The sequence below is a fragment of the Tachysurus vachellii genome, chromosome 10 (genome assembly GCF_030014155.1).
Source record: "Tachysurus vachellii isolate PV-2020 chromosome 10, HZAU_Pvac_v1, whole genome shotgun sequence".
In the NCBI taxonomy this organism is placed as follows: Eukaryota; Metazoa; Chordata; class Actinopteri; order Siluriformes; family Bagridae; genus Tachysurus; species Tachysurus vachellii.
In genome coordinates this window covers 6,666,763-6,690,765 of record NC_083469.1, presented here as the reverse complement: position 1 = coordinate 6,690,765, position 24,003 = coordinate 6,666,763, and the positions used below count along the sequence as shown (strand labels likewise).

Sequence of the window (24,003 nt, the reverse complement as noted above, 5' to 3'; positions counted from 1 at the left end):
TTATATCCAGTCAATCAACCAAATCTGAAGAGAAAGCAGACAGCCAGGTGCTGATTGTGTATTTGTTCAACTACAAACCAGTCATTTCAGTTCCTTTGACTCAAACGTCCAGACTAAACGAGACAGGAGTGACGACTAGCCGTGGAAGCTAGGAGTGTGTTTTACTGACTGGAATAGGAAGAAGTCTAAAGCTTTAATTAAAGGATGAATGGATGAAGGCAGCATGAGTCCGGACTTATACACTGTGTGGAATTAGAGAACGCTCAGAAGACTCGAGTCTGAGGCGGCCATCAGGACATCAGAAATAAACAGAAAGACAAAACGAAGAGCAGGAAGTAAAGGAGGACGTGCAGGAAACAGAAACCTGAGCTGGATGCAAATATCAGGGACAAAAGTAGTTGTATTATGAGGCGGCATAATGGCAATTATTTTCCTGAAGCAGCACCAATTGTTTCACCCGCTGCGGTTTCTGTGACAAACGCACAAAGTACTGAATGCAGTAAAAGCTTTAAAAATAAAAAATAAGTTTAGAATATAAATAATAAAAAAATAATTAAGTTCACTGGAAGTTAAAAAAAAAAAAGGTGTGTGTGTGTGTGTGTGTGTGTGTGTGTGGTTGAGGTCAGGGCTTGCAGCTGCAACTGAACCGCAATGCAAAAAAGCAGGAAAGAGTGAAAGAAACAAACTCACAAGCAGCACAGAGAAGAAAAGAACAAATAAATGAAGAAAACAAATAAGCGAAAATAAAGGAAGAAAAATGAGGTTAAGGAGGTTCAATGCTTAGTGCAGAGGCCAAACCACATGCGCGCACACACACGCACACACACACACCACAGCATTCTCCAAGTAAACAACCTGAAACAGTGAATGCAGCTACAGTTCTCACTGAACATGATTGCAGAGAGAGAGAGAGTGAGAGTGAGAGGGAGAGAGGGAGAGAGAGAGAGAGGAAGAGAGAGAGAGAGAGAGAGAGAGAGGAAGAGAGAGAGAGAGAGAGAGAGGAAGAGAGAGAGAGAGAGAGAGAGAGAGAGAGAGAGAGAGAGAGAGAGAGAGAGTGAGAGAGAGAGAGAGAGAGAGAGAGAGAGAGAGAGAGAGAGAGAGAGAGAGAGAGAGAGAGAGGAAGAGAGAGAAAGAGAGAGAGAGGAAGAGAGAGAGAGGAAGAGAAAGAGAGAGGAAGAGAGAGGGAGAGAGAGAGAGAGTGAGTGTGTGTGTGTGTGTGTATTCATATGCACTGATATGAATGTGTGTTTCAATGTGGTAAAAGTGTACATGTTTAGCCACTGGCATATTTACAGCTGCCTTCACAAGCTGTGTGTGTGTGTGTGTGTGTGTGTGTGTGTGTGTGTGTGTGTGTGTGTGTGTGTGTGTGTGTGTGTGTGTGTGTGTGTGTGTGTACCTTTAAGTGTGGCCTTCTTAAGAACTTTCATGGCATAGAGCTGATTGTTGTCAGGTGGCGTCACCTTCCGAACCAGAAACACCTGAAATAACAATAATCTTCACTGTCTCTCATTCATGTCAGTTTAATCTCAATTCATTTCAGAAGTTTGTGCCTCTGCTTATTTCTTTTAAACTGCAATCCATGTCTGGAACTTCATCACTCTCTAAGAGATGTGTGTGTGTGTTGTGTGTCCGTTTTACACACACTCATCAAAAGATATATGAAGGTCAGAAACATCATCTGTGTGAGTCGGTGCTCATCCCCAGATCTCCTCAGATCCTGGTGGTGTTTGATGAGGGAGATAGAGGGTGTGTTCTGACATGCTTTTCTGTTCATCACGTTGGTTCGACGTAATTTACTCAAACCTTCCTGTCAACTCAAACTTCTCTGCCCGTTCTCTTCGGCTCGCTCTCATCGTTGAGGCGTTTCCACCCACAGATGTGTCACGTACTGGGCGTGTTTATGGTTTTATTTTTGCATCGTTCTCTCTGTGTGAGAAACTCCCAGGAGATCAGTAGTTTCTAAAACACTAAAAGCAGCTCATCTTGCACCATCAGCCATGCCAGAGACAAACGGATGTCTAATATGAAAACTTCATCAGTGAACAGTTCGGAACTTCACATTAAAACTAGAATTTCCTGGCTCTTTATGACCAGATAGCACGCAGTTATAGAAAGGAAACCATTTATAAATCACACTCTCTGGTGGTTCTTGTCTCTTCTGGCTTGCTCATTAGGAAAACGTTTATAAATGAAAAATGTACATGCTGAATTTATAGATGTATGTAAAGCTGCTTGGTGACGATGTTCACTGCTGTACGGATGTAATAATGGCATGACGGAGGTGGTGTAAAGGTGTTCCTAATAAAGTGGCAGGCATGTGTACATCCATGTTTCTATAAAGCTGCTTTGTGACAGGATCTATTGTTAAAAGCTGTATATAAATAAATCAGAACTGAGTTGCATACATTTACATAAATAATAAGCTCAAAGCAAAGGTTGTGTGTGTGCGCGCGTGTGTGTGTGTGTGTGTGCGTGCGCTCACCTTTCCGAAGGAGCCCTGTCCAAGCACTTTGAGCAGTTCGAACTGAGAGGGGTCTGCCTTCTCGGACCCTTCTTTAACCACGTGCGTAATGTTGATCTCTTTGATGACATCATCGTCCTGTGACAGAAAGCAGAAACACAGCACGCGTTAAGGTTCAGGACGCTTAAACTGTGCCCTTCTGTACACCTGCCTCGGCTACAAACCGCCACTTTTACACTCATCCATGATGCCCTTATCCAGAGCGCCTTACAATTTACATACGTTGTTTTATACATCTGAGCAACTGAGGGTTAAGGGCCTTGCTCAGGGGCCCAGCAGCAGTGGCAGCTTGGAGGACCTGGGATTCAAACTCACACCCTTCTGCTCAACAGTCCAACATCAGTCTACCACATCCCCCAAATAACTGCGTTTTACATTACATTTATGGCAGTTAAGGATTAAGGGCCTTGCTCAGGGGCCCAGCAGCAGTGGCAGCTTGGTGGACCTGGGATTCAAACTCACACCCTTCTGCTCAACAGTCCAACATCAGTCTACCACATCCCCCAAATAACTGCGTTTTACATTACATTTATGGCAGTTAAGGATTAAGGGCCTTGCTCAGGGGCCCAGCAGCAGTGGCAGCTTGGAACATTTATGGCAGTTAAGGATTAAGGGCCTTGCTCAGGGGCCCAGCAGCAGTGGCAGCTTGGTGGACCTGGGATTAACCACTAAGCTATCACTTCCCCCACACGAACTGAGTGCACACTAAAAGTTTCATCTCTCAGTATAAGTCAGTATTGAGCTCTGGCTTTCACTGGGTATGTAGGTCAAGTACAACAACATGGCAGCCATTCATTCATTCATTCATTTAGTCATTTATTTATTTAACTCCTTGAACCTAACTTGGCTTCCGATGTCCACCCACACACACACACACACACACACACACACACAAACAGTTCAGCAGTTTTCCCAGAGCACGTTTACTTCATATCCACATAATTCTAAATCAGCATCTAAATACGATCTCTTCTGTCGGCTGAACGTCACCGTTATTTTGGTTCACAGAAAAATAAACCTGAGCTTCGTTATCGGTCACGTAAACGCAGTCTGACGTACACAATCTACGCGACGCATGAAAACGTTTGTGTTTTGTTTGTGTGTCATTCATCCTACGATGCAACAAGAATGTAATAAAAAATATGATGATGTCTGATGATAATAAACATAGAGTAATTCTGGAGAATTTCTGGAGAATTTCATAAGTGTAAACTAAGTGAAATGGAATGCGTACAACTTAAACAGTGTGTGTGTGTGTGTGTGTGTGTGTGTGTGTGTGTGTGAGAGAGAGAGAGCCAGGTATATCTGCAGACTTCTCACCAGTTTCCAGGCTTCAGACAGATTTTCTCTATGAACAGACAGAGATGTGGGTGCAGTGAAGTTCTGGCTGCGAGAGTCATTTAGCAGAACTGTGGTCTTCCAAACACATTCTCTCAGCCAAATAATACACTTAAAGTCGTGGCCTAATGGTTAGAGAGTCTGACTCTTAACCCTAAGGTTGTGTGTTCGAGTCTCGGGCCCGCAATACCACGTCTGAGGTGCCCTTGAGCAAGGCACCGAACCCCCCTCCAACTGCTCCCCGGGCGCCTCAGAATAAATGGCTGCCCACTGCTCCGGGTGTGTGTTCACGGTGTGTGTGCGTGTGCTCACTGCTGTGTGTGTGCACTTTGGATGGGTTAAACACAGAGAACAAATTCTGTGTATGGGTCACCGTACTTAGCCGTATGTCACTTTGTCACTTTCACTTTTTTTAAATCACTTGGCATCATTTTCAAATGGTTTGTATGCGTGAGGGTAAAAGATAGAGGATAAAAAAGCCACTGATCAACATTTATGGATAAACAACGTACAGTAGAGCCTCTGACTCCGTGTCATGCGTGAGCTCGGAATGTTAGATGTTAGCCTTCTAGGCAAAACCTGAACATGTGAGATGAGAAGGTTGATGCTGATGAAGACTCATTTGGTTGCTTGGCGTTTTCAGACAATGTGTGTGAAAGCAGCACGGTGAGCGATCTGTGTATGTGGACATCCTTTGCTCTTCATGAAAGCTTTTCCATGACGCAATATCTTTCTTTAACAATCTGCATTGTCTTCGACTATCAGCAAATTTGTGGCGACGAACAGAAACAGACCTGATGACAATATCGTCAGACTTTCGATGTGATTCAGTGTTCTCCTTCATGAAACCGCAGCGGCATTTTATCCTGCGTACGATAATTCGACCTGGCGACCGAGTGTTTTTGATGCTTCTACATTCATACTGGGATTCCTCGTAGTGCCGTCGACTCGTGCATCAAGTTCAGAAGGAGAACAAAAACACCACCCAGCTGCGCTTCACACATTGTTCATTAGTTCTCACCATCAACAAAGAGCAAAAAAAAAAAAAAAAAAAAAAACAAAGGGCGGAGGAACCCCACCTCACAGAACGGTTATGGGAAACAAAACGCACCACTAGTTTACTGATATTAAAACCACAGCAGGAACTCGCAGCTCAAAATACACCGAGTCTGAAGAGAAGAAATATCAGATCAAGTCTTCAATACAGTGATGTGAGGGTTTAGCCTTTTTTTTTTTTAAGTTCCTTATAGGTTAAAAATGTCTGCATTTCTGATACATTTTGAAAGAAAAATCTCATCTGATACACAATTACTAAGCAGAAAGAAAAAAAAAAAAAAAAAAAGGCACTTTAACTAAACACATGGTTCCTGAACACACAGGTCAGTGTTTAGTAAATCAAATCGGATCAAAGAGCAAAATAAAATGCTTCACATCCTTCCTTTCACTGAACTTTATTCATGCATATCGCCATAGAAACAACACAAAATCCTACATTACGACTAAACTGTGCGTTGGTAAGTGCAAAAAAAATAAAAAATAAATAAAAAAAATAAAAGGTTCTCATTAAATATATATAGACTTTATTCTAAATAAATCTTATCTTAATTATAAAGAATAAAGAGTAAATCTAAACACACACACTCGTTTGATTAAAGCAACAGTTTACAGCACGGTGGTATAAACCACAGGGAAGAATGAAAGTAAAGACAGATCTCTAACAGCCGGAGAACAAGCAGATGCAGAGTAAAGTCGGTAGTTTGGGTCAGATTGTAGAGATTTGTTTAGGTCACATTGTGTGTGTGGAGAAGAAACTTAAAAATAACCTACATTTAATTTACACAGACCGTGTGTGAAAGCAAGGGTCACCTCCACAGGACACAGTTTAAAGAGTTCTTTTGTCCGATCTATCGCTTGCCCGGCCCACTCGCCCGTCCCGCCCACTCGCCCATCCCGCCCACTCGCCCATCCTGCCCACTCGCCCATCCTGCCCACTCGCGCATATGTAACCCTAGTGAAAATGTGTGTGTTTATGTGTCTTCAAGTGTGTGAAATATTGCAGTGCATAAAACTAGACAGACAGAAAGACAAACAGAGAGAGAGAGAGAGAGAGACAGATATAGATAGACAGACAGACATACCGACTGGCTGATAGGGACAGACTGAGAGAGACAGACAGACGAACAGATAGACACACAAAACTTTGTCATTGTATAGTACAGAAGTCTGTGCATAAGGAGATGTGCTGGTTGTAACTAGGAACTGTTCCTGTGGTTTAATCACTTATGTGACGCCGCACGACTTTCTGACATCCAGAAAGCTTTCAGTGCTTGTGTATGTGTTTTTAATAAAGAAGCATAAATAAGTGTATTTAATACGTGTGAATAAATGTAGATGTAGGAAAATTTAGAGACGTAGAAATCATAAGTCTATTTCATTTAAAATAAATAAATAAATAAATAAAAGAGAAAGAAGTGATGAAAGAAAGTGATCATCGAGTTAGAACGTAAAAAAAAACAACAAAGTATTTTGTGCGCGTCTCACTGGCTGGTGACTAAATGTGCTCTAACTGAGCATCTTGAGGACACAGGCTACAGGACACAGGCTACAGGACACAGGCTACAGGACACAGGCTACAGGACACAGGCTACAGTGCGAGAGGCCAGAGAGAGAGCGATAGAGTGAGCGAGAGAGTGAGCGAGAGAGAGAGAGAGAAAGAGAAGGCGAGAGAGAGAGAGAGAGAGACAGAAAGAGAGAGAGAGCGAGAGAGAGACAGAAAGAGAGATGGGCAGAGGGAGAGAGAGAGAGAGAGAGAGAGAGAGAGGCAGAGAGAGAGAGGGGCAGAAAGAGAGAGAGAGAGGCAGAGAGAGAGAGAGAGAGAGAGAGAGAGAGAGAGAGAGAGAGAGAGACAGAGAGAACAAACTTCACATGTACAGACAGTAACAGATGATATAGTCTGTAATAACACTGTCATAATTATGATGCATCAGTAAGAATCCATGAGTCAGGTGAAGTAGATGTCCTATTGTCATCATATATCACTATCATAGTACTGTAACAGGTGGCACGTCGATCACAGTGTGTGTGTGTGTGTGTGTGTGTTACCATGAACAGTGTTACAGTCATTTAAACAGTTGACTCCTCAGCTAAATGTCAGCTGAACCAAAAAGGATAAACACTGTGTGTTTTTAGTGCTGACACAGAAAACACACACACTGTCAAAGCTCAACGCAGCAACCAAACACACAGTTCACACATTCAACATTCTTATCCAAGAGAAAAAAAAAAGAATTTCCTCTACATTGACTCATTTCAGGTGAGGAATAATAAAAATTTCTCGTCGTAACAAATCAGCTTTAAAGTGGAAGCTGAGAGCAATTGAGAGCCGTCTCCACAGCACCTGTGTGTGTGAGTGTGTGTACTGACCGTCCACTGTCTCTGCTCCTTTGCGGATGCTGTGCTTGTCTCTATCGAGCTTTTATTGCTGCTAGTTTCGCTTCTTGGACCAGCGGCGTTCGCGACCGTCGCTAGCGCTTTATTCTGATGTCTCTTAAACAGGTAGAGAGTCAGTAGCTGCCTCAAGCTGAACTTCCTTTTCTCTTTTTCTCCCTCCATCTCGTCATCTCTCTGCTAGTCCGGGAATCTCTCCATCGCCCTGATCAACCTGCTGTAAAGCCATCTGAGTGCCTGAGGGTGTGTGTGTGTGAGGGTTTGTCTATGAGAATGCATGTGAGCCAAAAGTGAACGATATAAGCGGAAGTGGAACAGGAAGGAACAGAGAGAGAGAGAGAGAGAGAGAGAGAGAGAGAGAGAGAGAGAGAGAGAGAGAGAGAGAGAGAGAGAGAGAGAGAGAGAGAGAGAGAGAGAGACAGAGAGAGAGAGAGAGAGAGAGAGAGAGAGAGAGAGAAAGAAAGAAGAGAAATATATACAGTATATATAAAAAAAACACAAGAAAGAGAAAAGTGAAACCCACAAACTTGGCTGTGTCCCAAATGCAGTGAGGCTGATAATAAAGAAGGTAAAATAAATGCTCTCCCATAATGCTTTGCTCAGTGGTGAACCCTAGCTCTTTGTCCGGCGTATGAGTGTGTAGTGCACTACAACTTCTTGCCAACACACCAGACACACAAACCGCACACAGAACACCAACACAACTACACACAGTGCACAAACTCACAACACAAAAAGAACACAGAACAATATCTGTACAACAACAGGAACCCACACACACACACACACACCACTGTAGGTTCAGCAGGTTTCACAAATGAACGACTGATGATGGAGGAAAAAAGGCATTTGTGAGGCATCGCAGTCACTCACACTTTCTTTCACACCAGCTTTTGACACATTGTGAACTGTAGAACAGAACAGAAGTCTTTATTTTGTCACATATACATTACAGCACAGTGAAATTCTTCCTTCACATATCCTAACTTTGGAGGTTGGGGGTCAGAGCACAGGATCAGCTCTGATACAGTGTCCCTGGAGTGAGGGTTAAGGGCCTTGCTCAAGGGCCCAACAGTAGCGGCAGCTTGGCAGTTCTGGGGCTTGAACCCTGATCCTCCAAACAACAACCCAGAGGCTTAAACCCCATTTGAGCTCCTATGAGCCGGTGGAGATGTTTTCCATACTGAAGACATGACACACTGCCTCAACACAGATTCCACTTCAACATACACGTCAGAAAGTCCTTCCTAAAAGGCTAAAATATCATGTTTACAACACTAAATAAATAACTGTAATTAATTATTAGTACGTAAACTACGGCAGGACAACAAGGACCGTGACTCAACAAAGGGAATACATGACCGTGATTAGCAAGTGTGGAGCGGGATTTGTCCTGCCATCTTCTCGAGCCCGATGAAGCTGAATAAACGTCTTCATTAAGATCTTTGATGCCTTTATCCTTTTATTTACTTACAACAGCTACACCGCGTCGTCACTCTTGGGTCTTAGGGTCAGACAGGATACAGCGCTCCTGGAGCAGAGAGGGTTAAGGGGCCTTGCTCAAGGGCCCAATAGTGTCAGCTTGGCAGTGCTGGGGCTTGAACCCTGATCCTTCGATCAACAACCCAGAGCTTTAACTGCCTGATAAACCACTGCCCCAAAAAAAGGTTTTTTTTGTCCGTCTCTTTGTCTCTCTCTGTCAGTCTCTCTGTCTCTCTCTGTCAGTCTCTCTGTCTCTCTCTGTCCGTCTCTCTGTCTCTCTCTGTCCGTCTCTTTGTCTCTCTCTGTCCGTCTCTTTGTCTCTCTCTGTCCGTCTCTTTGTCTCTCTCTCTCTCGCTCTCTTTCTGTCCGTCTCTTTGTCTCTCTCTGTCCGTCTCTTTGTCTCTCTCTGTCCGTCTCTGTCTCTCTCTGTCCGTCTCTTTGTCTCTCTCTCTCTCTCTCTCTCTCTCTCTCTCTCTTTCTGTCAGTCTCTTTGTCTCTCTCTGTCAGTCTCTTTGTCTCTCTCTGTCCGTCTCTTTGTCTCTCTCTGTCCGTCTCTTTGTCTCTCTCTGTCCGTCTCTTTGTCTCTCTCTGTCCGTCTCTTTGTCTCTCTCTGTCCGTCTCTTTGTCTCGCTCTGTCCGTCTCTCTCTCTCTCGCTCTGTCCGTCTCTTTGTCTCTCTCTGTCCGTCTCTTTGTCTCTCTCTCTCTCTCTCTCTGTCAGTCTCTTTGTCTCTCTCTGTCCGTCTCTTTGTCTCTCTCTGTCCGTCTCTTTGTCTCTCTCTGTCCGTCTCTTTGTCTCTCTCTCTCTCTGTCAGTCTCTCTCTCTCTCTGTCTCTTTGTCTCTCTCTGTCAGTCTCTGTCTCTCTCTGTCCGTCTCTGTCTCTCTGTCAGTCTCTTTGTCTCTCTCTGTCAGTCTCTTTGTCTCTCTCTTTGTCTCGCTCTGTCCGTCTCTTTGTCTCGCTCTGTCCGTCTCTTTGTCTCGCTCTGTCCGTCTCTTTGTCTCTCGCTCTGTCCGTCTCTTTGTCTCTCGCTCTGTCCGTCTCTTTGTCTCTCGCTCTGTCTCTCTCTCTCGCTCTGTCCGTCTCTCTCTCTCTCGCTCTGTCCGTCTCTTTGTCTCTCTCTGTCCGTCTCTTTCTCTCTCTCTCTCTCTGTCAGTCTCTTTGTCTCTCTCTGTCCGTCTCTTTGTCTCTCTCTGTCCGTCTCTTTGTCTCTCTCTGTCCGTCTCTTTGTCTCTCTCTGTCCGTCTCTTTGTCTCTCTCTGTCCGTCTCTTTGTCTCTCTCTGTCCGTCTCTTTGTCTCTCTCTCTCTCTCTCTGTCAGTCTCTCTCTCTCTCTGTCAGTCTCTTTGTCTCTCTCTGTCAGTCTCTTTGTCTCTCTCTCTGTCTCTTTGTCTCGCTCTGTCCGTCTCTTTGTCTCTCGCTCTGTCCGTCTCTTTGTCTCTCGCTCTGTCCGTCTCTGTCTCTGTCCGTCTCTTTGTCTCTCGCTCTGTCTCTCTCTCTCGCTCTGTCAGTCTCTCTCTCTCTCGCTCTGTCCGTCTCTTTGTCTCTCTCTGTCCGTCTCTTTGTCTCTCTCTGTCCGTCTCTTTGTCTCTCTCTGTCCGTCTCTTTGTCTCTCTCTCTGTCAGTCTCTTTCTCTCTCTCTCTGTCAGTCTCTCTGTCTCTTTCTCTCTCTCCGTACCTCTCTCTGTCTCTCTTTCCCTTTTTCTGTCTCTGTCAGTCTCTTTCTCTCTCTCTCTGTCTGTCTCTTTGTCTCGCTCTCTCTCTCCGTCCCTTTGTCTCTCTCTCTCGCTATGTATGCCACTCCCGTACTCCTAGGGTTCCTAGTCTGATCGTCTCTTCTTACAGAGCTACTTCCTGATGTTCTACCCCTGCTTGGAGTCTCATTGCCCCGTGTGCATTCTGCCAGCTATTGATCTGCAAGGTGACTCATGGGATTGTTGTAGATGGAGCCGCCCGGAGACGGTCATGCCTTCTTTGAACCATTGTTGTGTCAGTCAGCTGTATGGTCTGGTCTTTATCAGCAATCATTTGAAGACTTTGAGAGAAAGGATTTAGTTTTGGGTCTGTGGTGAACTTAGAACTTGTTCTGACCCTTTAGTTCCTCAGGAGCTCTCGGTTGCACTATTATAAACAGTTGTAGTAAGGACATTATGTCCAGTGTCACCCAAATGAGGATGAGGTTCTCTTCTGAGTCTGGTTCCTCTCAAGGTTTCTTCCTTATATCATCTCAGGGAGTTATTCCTTGTCTCCGTCACCTCTGGCTTGACCATTAGGGATAGGGATAGATATATAGAGTATTTAAAATGTTTATTTTTAAATTAATTTTAAACTTTAATTGTATTTATTTTTCTTCTTATTTTTTCTTTTCTTCTTCTTCTTATATATATTTATTTTTCTCTCTCTTGTTTCTGTACTTCTGTAAAGCTGTTTTGAGACAAAGGGAATTGTTTAAAGGTCTATACAAATAAAGTGAATTTGAGTTTGTCTGGATGATGATGTGTGACGCAGCCATTTGGGAGACACTCAGTTCTTACACTCAATACACATTCAAATCTAAACTACAAAGAGGAAAAACAGTAGAAAATGCTTACTGTCCTGTTATTGTCCTGTGTTCTTACTGTCCTGTTATTGTCCTGTGTTCTTACTGTCCTGTTATTGTCCTGTGTTCTTACTGTCCTGTTATTGCCCTGTGTTCTTACTGTCCTGTTATTGTCCTGTGTTCTTACTGTCCTGTTATTGCCCTGTGTTCTTACTGACCTGTTATTGTCCTGTGTTCTTATTGTCCTGTGTTCTTACTGTCCTGTTATTGTCCTGTGTTCTTATTGTCCTGTGTTCTTACTGTCCTGTTATTGTCCTGTGTTCTTACTGTCCTGTTATTGCCCTGTGTTCTTATTGTCCTGTGTTCTTACTGTCCTGTTATTGTCCTGTGTTCTTACTGTCCTGTGTTCTTACTGTCCTGTTATTGTCCTGTGTTCTTACTGTCCTGTTATTGCCCTGTGTTCTTATTGTCCTGTGTTCTTACTGTCCTGTTATTGTCCTGTGTTCTTACTGTCCTGTGTTCTTACTGTCCTGTTATTGTCCTGTGTTCTTACTGTCCTGTTATTGCCCTGTGTTCTTATTGTCCTGTGTTCTTACTGTCCTGTTATTGTCCTGTGTTCTTACTGTCCTGTTATTGCCCTGTGTTCTTACTGACCTGTTATTGTCCTGTGTTCTTATTGTCCTGTGTTCTTACTGTCCTGTTATTGTCCTGTGTTCTTACTGTCCTGTTATTGTCCTGTGTTCTTACTGTCCTGTTATTGTCCTGTGTTCTTACTGTCCTGTTATTGTCCTGTGTTCTTACTGTCCTGTTATTATCCTGTGTTCTTACTGTCCTGTTATTGCCCTGTGTTCTTACTGTCCTGTTATTGTCCTGTGTTCTTACTGTCCTGTTATTGTCCTGTGTTCTTACTGTCCTGTTATTGTCCTGTGTTCTTACTGTCCTGTGTTCTTACTGTCCTGTTATTGTCCTGTGTTCTTACTGTCCTGTTATTGTCCTGTGTTCTTACTGTCCTGTTATTGTCCTGTGTTCTTACTGTCCTGTTATTGTCCTGTGTTCTTACTGTCCTGTTATTATCCTGTGTTCTTACTGTCCTGTTATTGTCCTGTGTTCTTACTGTCCTGTGTTCTTACTGTCCTGTTATTGCCCTGTGTTCTTACTGTCCTGTTATTGTCCTGTGTTCTTACTGTCCTGTGTTCTTACTGTCCTGTTATTGCCCTGTGTTCTTACTGTCCTGTTATTGCCCTGTGTTCTTACTGTCCTGTTATTGTCCTGTGTTCTTACTGTCCTGTTATTGTCCTGTGTTCTTACTGTCCTGTTATTGTCCTGTGTTCTTACTGTCCTGTTATTGTCCTGTGTTCTTACTGTCCTGTTATTGTCCTGTGTTCTTACTGTCCTGTTATTGTCCTGTGTTCTTACTGTCCTGTTATTGTCCTGTGTTCTTACTGTCCTGTTATTGTCCTGTGTTCTTACTGTCCTGTTATTGTCCTGTGTTCTTACTGTCCTGTTATTGTCCTGTGTTCTTACTGTCCTGTTATTGTCCTGTGTTCTTACTGTCCTGTTATTGTCCTGTGTTCTTACTGTCCTGTTATTGTCCTGTGTTCTTACTGTCCTGTTATTGTCCTGTGTTCTTACTGTCCTGTGATATAACTGTCGTCTTACTGTCCTGTTATTGTCCTGTGTTCTTACTGTCCTGTTATTGTCCTGTGTTCTTACTGTCCTGTTATTGTCCTGTGTTCTTACTGTCCTGTTATTGTCCTGTGTTCTTACTGTCCTGTTATTGTCCTGTGTTCTTACTGTCCTGTTATTGCCCTGTGTTCTTACTGTCCTGTTATTGTCCTGTGTTCTTACTGTCCTGTTATTGTCCTGTGTTCTTACTGTCCTGTTATTGTCCTGTGTTCTTACTGTCCTGTTATTGTCCTGTGTTCTTACTGTCCTGTTATTGCCCTGTGTTCTTACTGTCCTGTTATTGTCCTGTGTTCTTACTGTCCTGTTATTGTCCTGTGTTCTTACTGTCCTGTTATTGTCCTGTGTTCTTACTGTCCTGTTATTGTCCTGTGTTCTTACTGTCCTGTTATTATCCTGTGTTCTTACTGTCCTGTTATTGCCCTGTGTTCTTACTGTCCTGTTATTGTCCTGTGTTCTTACTGTCCTGTTATTGTCCTGTGTTCTTACTGTCCTGTGTTCTTACTGTCCTGTTATTGTCCTGTGTTCTTACTGTCCTGTTATTGTCCTGTGTTCTTACTGTCCTGTTATTGTCCTGTGTTCTTACTGTCCTGTTATTGTCCTGTGTTCTTACTGTCCTGTTATTGTCCTGTGTTCTTACTGTCCTGTTATTGTCCTGTTATTGTCCTGTGTTCTTACTGTCCTGTGTTCTTACTGTCCTGTTATTGCCCTGTGTTCTTACTGTCCTGTTATTGTCCTGTGTTCTTACTGTCCTGTGTTCTTACTGTCCTGTTATTATCCTGTGTTCTTACTGTCCTGTTATTGCCCTGTGTTCTTACTGTCCTGTTATTGCCCTGTGTTCTTACTGTCCTGTTATTGCCCTGTGTTCTTACTGTCCTGTTATTGTCCTGTGTTCTTACTGTCCTGTTATTATCCTGTGTTCTTACTGTCCTGTTATTGCCCTGTGTTCTTACTGTCCTGTTATTGTCCTGTGTTCTTACTGTCCTGTTATTTTCCTGTGTTCTTACTGTCCTGTTATTGCCCTGTGTTCTTACTGTCCTGTTATTGTCCTGTGTTCTTACTGTCCTGTCATTGTCCTGTGTTCTTACTGTCCTGTGTTCTTACTGTCCTGTTATTGTCCTGTGTTCTTACTGTCCTGTTATTGTCCTGTGTTCTTACTGTCCTGTTATTGTCCTGTGTTCTTACTGTCCTGTTATTGTCCTGTGTTCTTACTGTCCTGTTATTGCCCTGTGTTCTTACTGTCCTGTTATTGTCCTGTGTTCTTACTGTCCTGTGTTCTTACTGTCCTGTTATTGCCCTGTGTTCTTACTGTCCTGTTATTGTCCTGTGTTCTTACTGTCCTGTTATTGTCCTGTGTTCTTACTGTCCTGTTATTGTCCTGTGTTCTTACTGTCCTGTTATTGTCCTGTGTTCTTACTGTCCTGTTATTGTCCTGTGTTCTTACTGTCCTGTTATTGTCCTGTGTTCTTACTGTCCTGTTATTGTCCTGTGTTCTTACTGTCCTGTGTTCTTACTGTCCTGTTATTGCCCTGTGTTCTTACTGTCCTGTTATTGTCCTGTGTTCTTACTGTCCTGTTATTGTCCTGTGTTCTTACTGTCCTGTTATTGTCCTGTGTTCTTACTGTCCTGTTATTGTCCTGTGTTCTTACTGTCCTGTTATTGCCCTGTGTTCTTACTGTCCTGTTATTGTCCTGTGTTCTTACTGTCCTGTTATTGTCCTGTGTTCTTACTGTCCTGTTATTGTCCTGTGTTCTTACTGTCCTGTTATTGTCCTGTGTTCTTACTGTCCTGTTATTGTCCTGTGTTCTTACTGTCCTGTGTTCTTACTGTCCTGTTATTGTCCTGTGTTCTTACTGTCCTGTTATTGTCCTGTGTTCTTACTGTCCTGTGTTCTTACTGTCCTGTTATTGTCCTGTGTTCTTACTGTCCTGTGTTCTTACTGTCCTGTTATTGCCCTGTGTTCTTATGTCCTGTTATTGTCCTGTGTTCTTACTGTCCTGTTATTGTCCTGTGTTCTTACTGTCCTGTTATTGTCCTGTGTTCTTACTGTCCTGTTATTGTCCTGTGTTCTTACTGTCCTGTTATTGTCCTGTGTTCTTACTGTCCTGTTATTGTCCTGTGTTCTTACTGTCCTGTGTTCTTACTGTCCTGTTATTGTCCTGTGTTCTTACTGTCCTGTTATTGTCCTGTGTTCTTACTGTCCTGTGTTCTTACTGTCCTGTTATTGTCCTGTGTTCTTACTGTCCTGTGTTCTTACTGTCCTGTTATTGTCCTGTGTTCTTACTGTCCTGTGTTCTTACTGTCCTGTTATAGTCCTGTGTTCTTACTGTCCTGTGTTCTTACTGTCCTGTTATTGTCCTGTGTTCTTACTGTCCTGTTATTGTCCTGTGTTCTTACTGTCCTGTGTTCTTACTGTCCTGTTATTGCCCTGTGTTCTTATGTCCTGTTATTGTCCTGTGTTCTTACTGTCCTGTTATTGTCCTGTGTTCTTACTGTCCTGTTATTGTCCTGTGTTCTTACTGTCCTGTGTTCTTACTGTCCTGTTATTGTCCTGTGTTCTTACTGTCCTGTGTTCTCACTGTCCTGTTATTGTCCTGTGTTCTTACTGTCCTGTTATTGTCCTGTGTTCTTACTGTCCTGTTATTGTCCTGTGTTCTTACTGTCCTGTTATTGTCCTGTGTTCTTACTGTCCTGTTATTGTCCTGTGTTCTTACTGTCCTGTTATTGTCCTGTGTTCTTACTGTCCTGTTATTGTCCTGTGTTCTTACTGTCCTGTTATTGTCCTGTGTTCTTACTGTCCTGTTATTGTCCTGTGTTCTCACTGATTCAGATGAATCCAAAGTACTTCATGTATTTTGTCACTTCTACGCTGGAATGAACAACTACTTCTTCAGTAAATTCTTCGGCCTCATCTTTTTTTTTTCCTTACATTTTATTTTCTTACAATACACACACACACACACACACACACACACACACACTCACACACAGGTATACCTTCAGATTGGTAAAAAAATAAATAAATAAATAAATAAATAAATAAAAGAAATTTTGAAGAAGCACAAAAATAAAGACCCTGCCTCCTGGATCATTTTACATCTTAACAGCAGTCGAAGAAGAAGAGGAAGAGGAAGATGAAGAAGAAGATGAAGAAGAAGAACATGTCTTCTCTGTCTTCATTTATCCACAAGGTAGATCCTCATCATTGCCAATGTTTGTAAAGAAAGACCGAAAGTGTCGAAAGCTCAGTGGTGGTGATGTTGACGTCATGCAAGCTTGTGTTGTAGTGGGTTTATAGCTGGTTATACTTCTGGTGTTGTAATTTATTGTGATGAACAAAATGTGTTAAAAATGATATATTTATAATGGAAAAAGATCTTATTGACTTTTTGTTCACGGAACGAGGGGGACTATAGTCTCACACAGTCAGAGCTTCACACTGACAACAGGTCTGGGACTCCACAGCAGATTGTATTGGCCAAGGACTGCCCATGAGGGTGTCTGACTGACATGTAAAGCAACCAATCACAGTTCATTTTGTTCAGTGTCACGTTTAGACACACACACACACACACACACAAACGTCTCCCAGAAATCCTGTAGAATCCAACACACTGATCAGATGACGACTTTGAAAGTGCTTTTAATTTTGTGTGATGTATGCACCAGACTAAGGGGACGCTAACTTCCGGGTTGGTCTACATAAATACGCTGTCTGTGCGGCACTCTATATATAGTACAGGTCTGTACGAGTTACTGGATACATAATGTGTATCAACATAAAACACACTCAACACACTAATCACAAGGAACTGTCTCTGAGTGTCAGACTTTAGGCCTCGACTCCGTTCAGGTAGACGGAGCTAGACGAGGCCAAACTCGCGATGTAGCTACTAGCCAATCAAAGACTAGAGGGTCAGATTTGTAGTAATGCAAATTGAGAAAGTGCAGCATCACCACATCCCAATAATTAATATGGACCAGATCTTTCTGCTGGTCACTCTTAAAAATAAAATAAAAAACTTCAGATGATTTCCACTGTCAAATTAATCGTGATGCTGATTCTTATAAAAGATTCTTTCTAACACGTTAAAAATGAATGTTGCTGGCAAATGAAGCTAAAACCACTTATCACACTCATGAACTGCATGTATGGTCTTACCTTCCTGTTACTATTGGCAAAGTCCTTCTCCACCCACATGATGTCACACGCTTTCTGGAGGAAGAACGGCACTGTTAGAAAGAATCAGCTTTTACATCCCGCCTGCATCCTGACAGGACTCATCGTTTCACTTTATCTCTCTCTCACACACACACACACACACACGCGCGCACACACACAGGAAGACACTGACCGCTATTGCCTCACCACTTATTTCCGTTTTCTTTGTTTCAACATGTGAGAATTTCTTGTCTTTTTTCACGGTCTTGTTCTAAGCTAGGCGTCAGCTGTGCTCCGTCCCAAATCCACGTCCATTCAGCCTAGTTACTAGAACATCGTTTTGAGAACTGTCCCAAACTACAGACCACGTTAAATACTGCTTAACGCTGTCATTTCCGTGTGATGTACTGAAGCATTAACCATCTGAATGTGGTCATATATAAAATAAGCTGATTCCAGTTGATCAGCTTGAACTCTGATCACATCCAGAGAATCTCTCATCGGTTTAATAAATGACAGTGAAAACTTTTCCGGAGTGGGAGATTACGGCTCTGCTTTTTAGGAGGAATATCGTGAGCTGCCGTGTTACAAAAACCGAGAGGTGTGACGCTGTACAACTTGCTCAAGGTAGCGCTTCCTGTGTTTCTTCTGTTATTTCGACACTCGCGTGCAAGCGCATGAGTTTGACTTCAAATAAAATGCGCAGACAATTTTGTGAGAAAAATGATGTACAAACGCTTGTGCTGCAATTGACTGAATAAGCTGATGTGTGTGTGTCTGTGTGTAAACTCTTCCTGTTTATAAAACACTTCCAGCAGTCAGAGCACACACTGTCACTAACACACTAACATTTCACTAACACTGATCCCTCACGTGAAATCTTATTAAACCAAAACTTATATCTGATATCGATAATTATCAAATCAATGGCCAATTCCTCACACCAACTTTAAGTAATCCCTAAACCAAACACCTCTACAACTACTAACCCAACCATCAGTCACTAATCCCGAATATTCACAGTTACCAAACATCATTATTCCTTAACACCAACAGCCACTAAACCAAAAACTACTAATCCCTAAAAATCCTCAAATAGTAATAAATATCCTTCTAACCCACAGCGTCTATGGTTAGTAACGCAGAAGTCCTCTCGAACACGCAAAACAAACACGCTTTGTTAAGGAACTATAAAGAAAAACGAAACGTGCCCGTTATACAAGTCAACCGATTCAAACCAAAACTTTAGAAATGCAAATAAACGTTAACACTCGTCCCCGTCTAGAACGCTAACAATCCAACCACTATACCCATCTCAGAAACATGATCAGATCTGCGTGAGGAGCTCGCTGGGGTGCTTCATCCATCCAGCTGAGGACTTTACGGTGTGTTGAAATGAGGTGTGGTGAGTATTAGACAGGTGACATCTCAGGTTAAAGAAAAAACAGCTACATTTGCCTCCTGTCCTTCATCTGATACACTACAGTCCTGACTTCCTCCACACACACAAATCACAAACAGCTCTGATTCCTAGTGTAGAACAAACGTGTATCTACATGCCCTGATCCTCTCTTTATACTGTTTCACTCGTCTTTCCCTCTCTCCCTCCTGCTGCTAAGTGGATGGACAGAGCAGAGTAAACTTGCCTGAGGCATGCGCTGTTTGGTACGGAAGATATGCCTCCACATGTCCAAGCGCTGCAGACAATGACAGATCCGCAGCTCTCTCTCACTCTCTCTCTCTCTCTCTCACACACAAACACACACACACACACACACACAGTCGAGGGGAAATAAAAGGGGAAATGCAAATCTAAATGGCTAACACTGTGTCAGAGAGAAGAGCGAGAAGATGGGTGAGTGAGGCGGAAAGAAATAACAGAACTTTCTAAGGAAACTCTAACTCATGAGTCGAGTCATCCAGTGACCACGAAACACCCACAGCCAAACAACCCTCACCCCCACCCCACCCCCCTCCTATCTATTTTAACTGACAGGTTATTAGTGTAGAAATAATGATAATACATTTAAGCTTGAGTTCAGTAGTAACTCAGTTACTCAGCAACTCCAGCTTGTTAGCCAACAGCTCATTATTCTTAACCTAAAAAGTAGTACTCTTAACTATACCTTTAGTACCCCAACCCTAACACTGGTACCCAGATCCCTAACCTCATTACCCCAGACCCTAACACTGGTACCCAGATCCCTAACCTCATTACCCCCAACCCTAACACTGGTACCCAGATCCCTAACTTCATTACCCCAGACCCTAACACTAATACTCAGATCCTAACCTCATTACCCCAGACCCTAACACTGGTACCCAGATCCCAACCTCATTACCCCAGACCCTAACACTGGTACCCAGACCCCTAACCTCATTACCCCCAAACCTAACACTGGTACCCAGATCCCCAACCTCAGGACCCGTCACCCTAAGTACCACAAACTCCCTAAACTAAAAATCCTGACAAAATACTTGATAAAAGCAAACACACACACCCCAACCCCCCCACACTCACATACACTTGCACATAAGGCACTGGGGACTCTGTGTGTGCGTGTGTGTGTGTGTGTGTGTGTGTGTGTGTGTGTGTGTGTGTGTGTGTGTGTGTGTGTGTGTGTGTCTTTCCACACTGATGCAGCTGGAATATGAGAACTCCTGTATCAGTAAAATTACTATACACAGCAATGCTTTTGTCTTGCTGCATACATTTATATCAGGATCTAAACACACACACACAAACACACACACACAAACACACAGATTGTATTGTAACAATATGGAAAGGATGGAGTGAGAGATTTGGGGTCCATAGCCAAGAGACATTACTGTCAGAAACGTGTGTGTGTGTGTGTGTGTGTGTGTTTCTGTGTGTGTATGTGTCTGTGTGTGTATGAAGATACCCCAACACACTGGACATGAATATGCATAAAAATGTTAATGAGGTGGTACATAAAAGGAACAGCACTTAATGAAGGCCTGACAGTGTTGCACTTGAGAAACAGACACACACACACACACACACACACACAAACACACACACAAACACACACACTCTCTTAGTTGCACTCTATTATCAGAACATAGCTCTTTTTGGTTCCCATTGTTAATACATGCATTTCCCCTGTTGACCACAAGGGGTCAGGCGCTCATTCACTAAAGCTAAAAGCCTGCATGATGAAACAGCATCCACTTCCTCTCATTAATCTCTAACAGTAAAACCCAGCAGAGGGATTGGAGAGTGAAACAGCAGACACAGAGTAAGATTAGTACTGACAGGAAAGTGAAAAGAAGTGAGACGATCTACAGAGGAACGAGAGTGGATGGAGAAGCATATTGTGGATTTCATTAAATACCAAAAAATCTTGTGTGTTCCTGCCTCACATGCTGTGTCCTGTCAGTGTATCCACACACAGCCCGTGTCCAGTAGAGACAGTGAACAGAGTTTAGGAGCTCGGTGGTGGTGGTGGTGGTGGTGGTGGTGGTGGTGGTGAAGGAAAGGTAAAATCCTCTGATATGACTCTGAACATATCTCTGAAAGTCCGGGGAACTTTGTGAAACAGCATCGTCAGGCATCTCTCATCAAACACACAGCACTCCTCTAACACAAGTCACAGCAGGCAGAGATAATTCTTCTTTAAAACTTTCACACGCAGGACAAGCACACACACACACACACACACACACTTCAAGGCTGTGTACGTGTATGAGTGTGTGCATGTTCAAATGTTACTCTCAATCCTTCGGCAAACATTTACTCCACTAATCCCACCGTTTCTCACCAACAGAAAAGAAATCCCATTGATCTCTGAGGTTGCCAGATTTCTCTTGGGTCCTTTTAATAATACACTGGATCACATTAAAAGTTGCTTTAAAGGCGAGGTGCACGTTGTTTGAGAAATGCTTCAGAAAACCGAGTCGGGCCGACAAACAAAACTAAAGTGTAGCCAATGAGCAGAAAGGGGCGGGTCTTGTCAATATGGGCGGAGAGAGTGTTCAGTGCGCATGTGTGACATTAGCAGAAAGCGATTGAAACATTGACATGGAGGATAAAAAGTGAAGAAAGGCTTACGATAAGGCAAGAAGTAGGACGTGTTAATATAGGATCAGCTTTCCAGCGCTGGAGAGAACTGAAGGAGCAGGAAGTCCTGCGATGGGACGCCGAGGCGCTTTTTTCCTTCTCGATAGGTGAGTAACGTTGGTTTTGTTTTGTTACACAGAACTAATATATGCCTTTGTCCTTTACATGATTATGCTTGTGTGTCATTTTTTGCTTGTTTGTTTATCTGCAATCGTATTGTTCTTTTCTTCAGCTATGATAAAGAAACGTTTCTTTCCATTAGTTGCCTGGGTTACGTATGTATGTGTGGGCGGAGCTATCAATACAGGGGTGGGACCCAGTTGGGTTAGGGGCGTGTTTGTTTTGGTGATTTCAAATGTCAACATTGGCTTTCAAACAACATACACCCCACCTTTAAATTTCAAAAAGTGAAACAAGCAGAGAGGTCTGGCCCTCGATTACAATCCAAAACATTATTTCACCATGTAATAACACGACCACGACTGATTTAATACTAATAAAAGCCCACTGCTCCAAATGCATTATTCATGCACACGCAGACAGACGCATGTGTATGCATGTGCACATACACACATCCGCAGGAATGCTGCAAGCACACTGTTAATCGTTTTTTAATGCTTCGCTGTACAACGGTTAAGTCTGAAGCTTGTTAACGTTCGAACTCTAAGGTCGCCGTGTTCCGCTCAGGACGGTCGATATCGTGAGCGTGTCAGGGTCAAAAGTCAAACTGTGCGTGAGTGAGAAAAAAGTACAAAAAAGGATAAGCAAGAAGGTTTCCAGACACCTCAGTAGGCAAAAAGAAACTGCTAATTTACTAATTTACTGAGCTGCTCAAAACATCCTGTCCAATCAGAACCTCGAGGGCCTGATTGGCGGTTCTCACTGGCAGAGTGATGTAATCCCACAGGGTCATGAATGAATGTGTGTTTGGGAGAATAAAATGTGAATGAGGATTTGGAAAACAGAGACCGGAGGAGTGAACAAATGAAAATTGGGGAGAAAGAGAACAAGCGAGGAAGAAAAGACATTTTAAGAGCTATAGAGGGAGAGAGAGAGAGAGAGAGAGAGAGAAAGAGGGTAAAGGAGAAAGAATGAGCGTGAGAAAGAGAGAATGGGCAGGATATATAAAGACAAAGAATGGAGAGCAGGACAAAAAAAAATTGGCTGTAGAGTAACCATAGTGATACGGATGAGCTCAGTCACCATGACAACACACCGCTGTGTGATAGCGTGAAATAACAGACACAACACACAACTCACACACATGCTGAGGAAGAATAAAGAATGAATGAACCAACATCGGTGAAACTGAATGTTTTGTAATTACAGATGCTGAGCTGTGTAACGATACAGATCGCCATCTCATATCATCATCATCATCATCATCGGCTAAAGAGCTCAAAATAGGATAAATCTAATCTTAGAACTAAGGGCGACTGAACCGATCACTTCAGGTCAATGTCTCAGGAATATTTGCAGATCCAGAGCCAACACCACCACCACGTCATAGCATGGAGATCAGACCCGAGTGCTGCTCTCTGTGCTGCTAGCCTGCTGTTATTGCCATGGAGCAGTGAAGTGATTGCATTACCAAGACAGCTGGATTACCTGAAGCGCAACTGCAACTTTTCTGCCTCAGACAAACAATTTAGAAACAAAAACAAGATTAAAGTGTTCCCTGTGAGGATCGCAAGATATCTAGAGATGTCCCAGCTCCAGTTGTGTTCCACTTCATGAGGATTTCAGACAGTCCAAGAGAAGTTACCAACGATGTGTGGTCTCTGAGGACAACATCCTCCTAATCAATACACAATTGTGGGACTGTATCTGTATCTGACTGCAGAAAGGACATTATTCATAATAAACACTCTCTGATGTTTATAACAGTTTATAATCACACCCTCCAGTGTCACCCAAATGAGGATGAGGTTCACTTTTGAGTCTGGTTCCTCTCAAGGTTTCTTCCTCTTCCATCTAAGGGAGTTTTACCTCACTACAGTCACCTCAGTCACCTCAGACTTGTTCACTGGGGATAAATACAAACACATTTAAATACAAGTCTAATATTAATCTTGAGCTTTTTTTTTTACTATATTTCTTATGTTCTGTAAAGCTGCTTTGAGACAATGAGCATTGTTATAAGGTCTATACAAATATAAAGGAGTTGAATATAAAGCACTGTGTAGCAGTTGCACAGACTCTCAGCACTCTCTACGTGAAGGTTCTCCCTAAGTGAAGGTGCAAATACAGAGTTACGTGTTCTAGTCGAATGAATCAATCTGTGCTCCGTCTGCAGAGCCGTGCAATTTATTTCACAGTTAAAGGTGCGGTGCACGATCTCTGAAAGCCAATGTTTACATTTGAAATCATCAAAACAAACACGCCCCTAACCCAAATGGGTGTCACCCCTGTTTCGATAGCTCCGCCCCACACATACATCCGTAACCCAGACAACTTATGACGGAACCTGCTGGGGCAGCTGACCGAGGGTATATTTTTATCAATAAATGAACACAATGAGTAATACTCTGGTAATACAAATGTGTTTTTGTAGTACTGCGTGTTTAGACGTGTAAAGACGACTTTCAACACCTAGAACCCGAGGCAGAGGTAACGGGAGAGGCTAATGTCACACACGCGCACTGAACACTCTCTCCGCCGCATAATGACAAGACACGCCTCTTTCTGCTCATTGGCTACACGCTTGTTTTGTTTGTCGGCCCGACTCGGTTTTCTGAAGCATTTCTCAAA

The 24,003-nt window shown here is 43.0% G+C and overlaps 1 protein-coding gene across 5 annotated transcripts in view; it reads right to left on the bottom strand.

Annotated features, from left to right (window-relative positions):
- rps6ka1 (ribosomal protein S6 kinase a, polypeptide 1) overlaps positions 1-24,003 on the bottom strand; it is an 87,290-nt gene that overhangs the window by 17,752 nt on the left and 45,535 nt on the right. For 2 of the 5 annotated variants that reach the window (XM_060879057.1, XM_060879058.1), the window contains exons 3-5: positions 17,169-17,222; positions 2,483-2,599; positions 1,397-1,478 (exon numbers count right to left, since the gene is read on the bottom strand). In XM_060879057.1, coding sequence (XP_060735040.1) covers positions 1,397-1,478; positions 2,483-2,599; positions 17,169-17,222 — 253 coding nt within the window. Of the gene's footprint in view, positions 1-1,396; positions 1,479-2,482; positions 2,600-7,282; positions 7,586-17,168; positions 17,223-24,003 lie in introns of those variants that run through there. The other 3 variants (XM_060879059.1, XM_060879060.1, XM_060879056.1) reach the window with 2 other exon arrangements.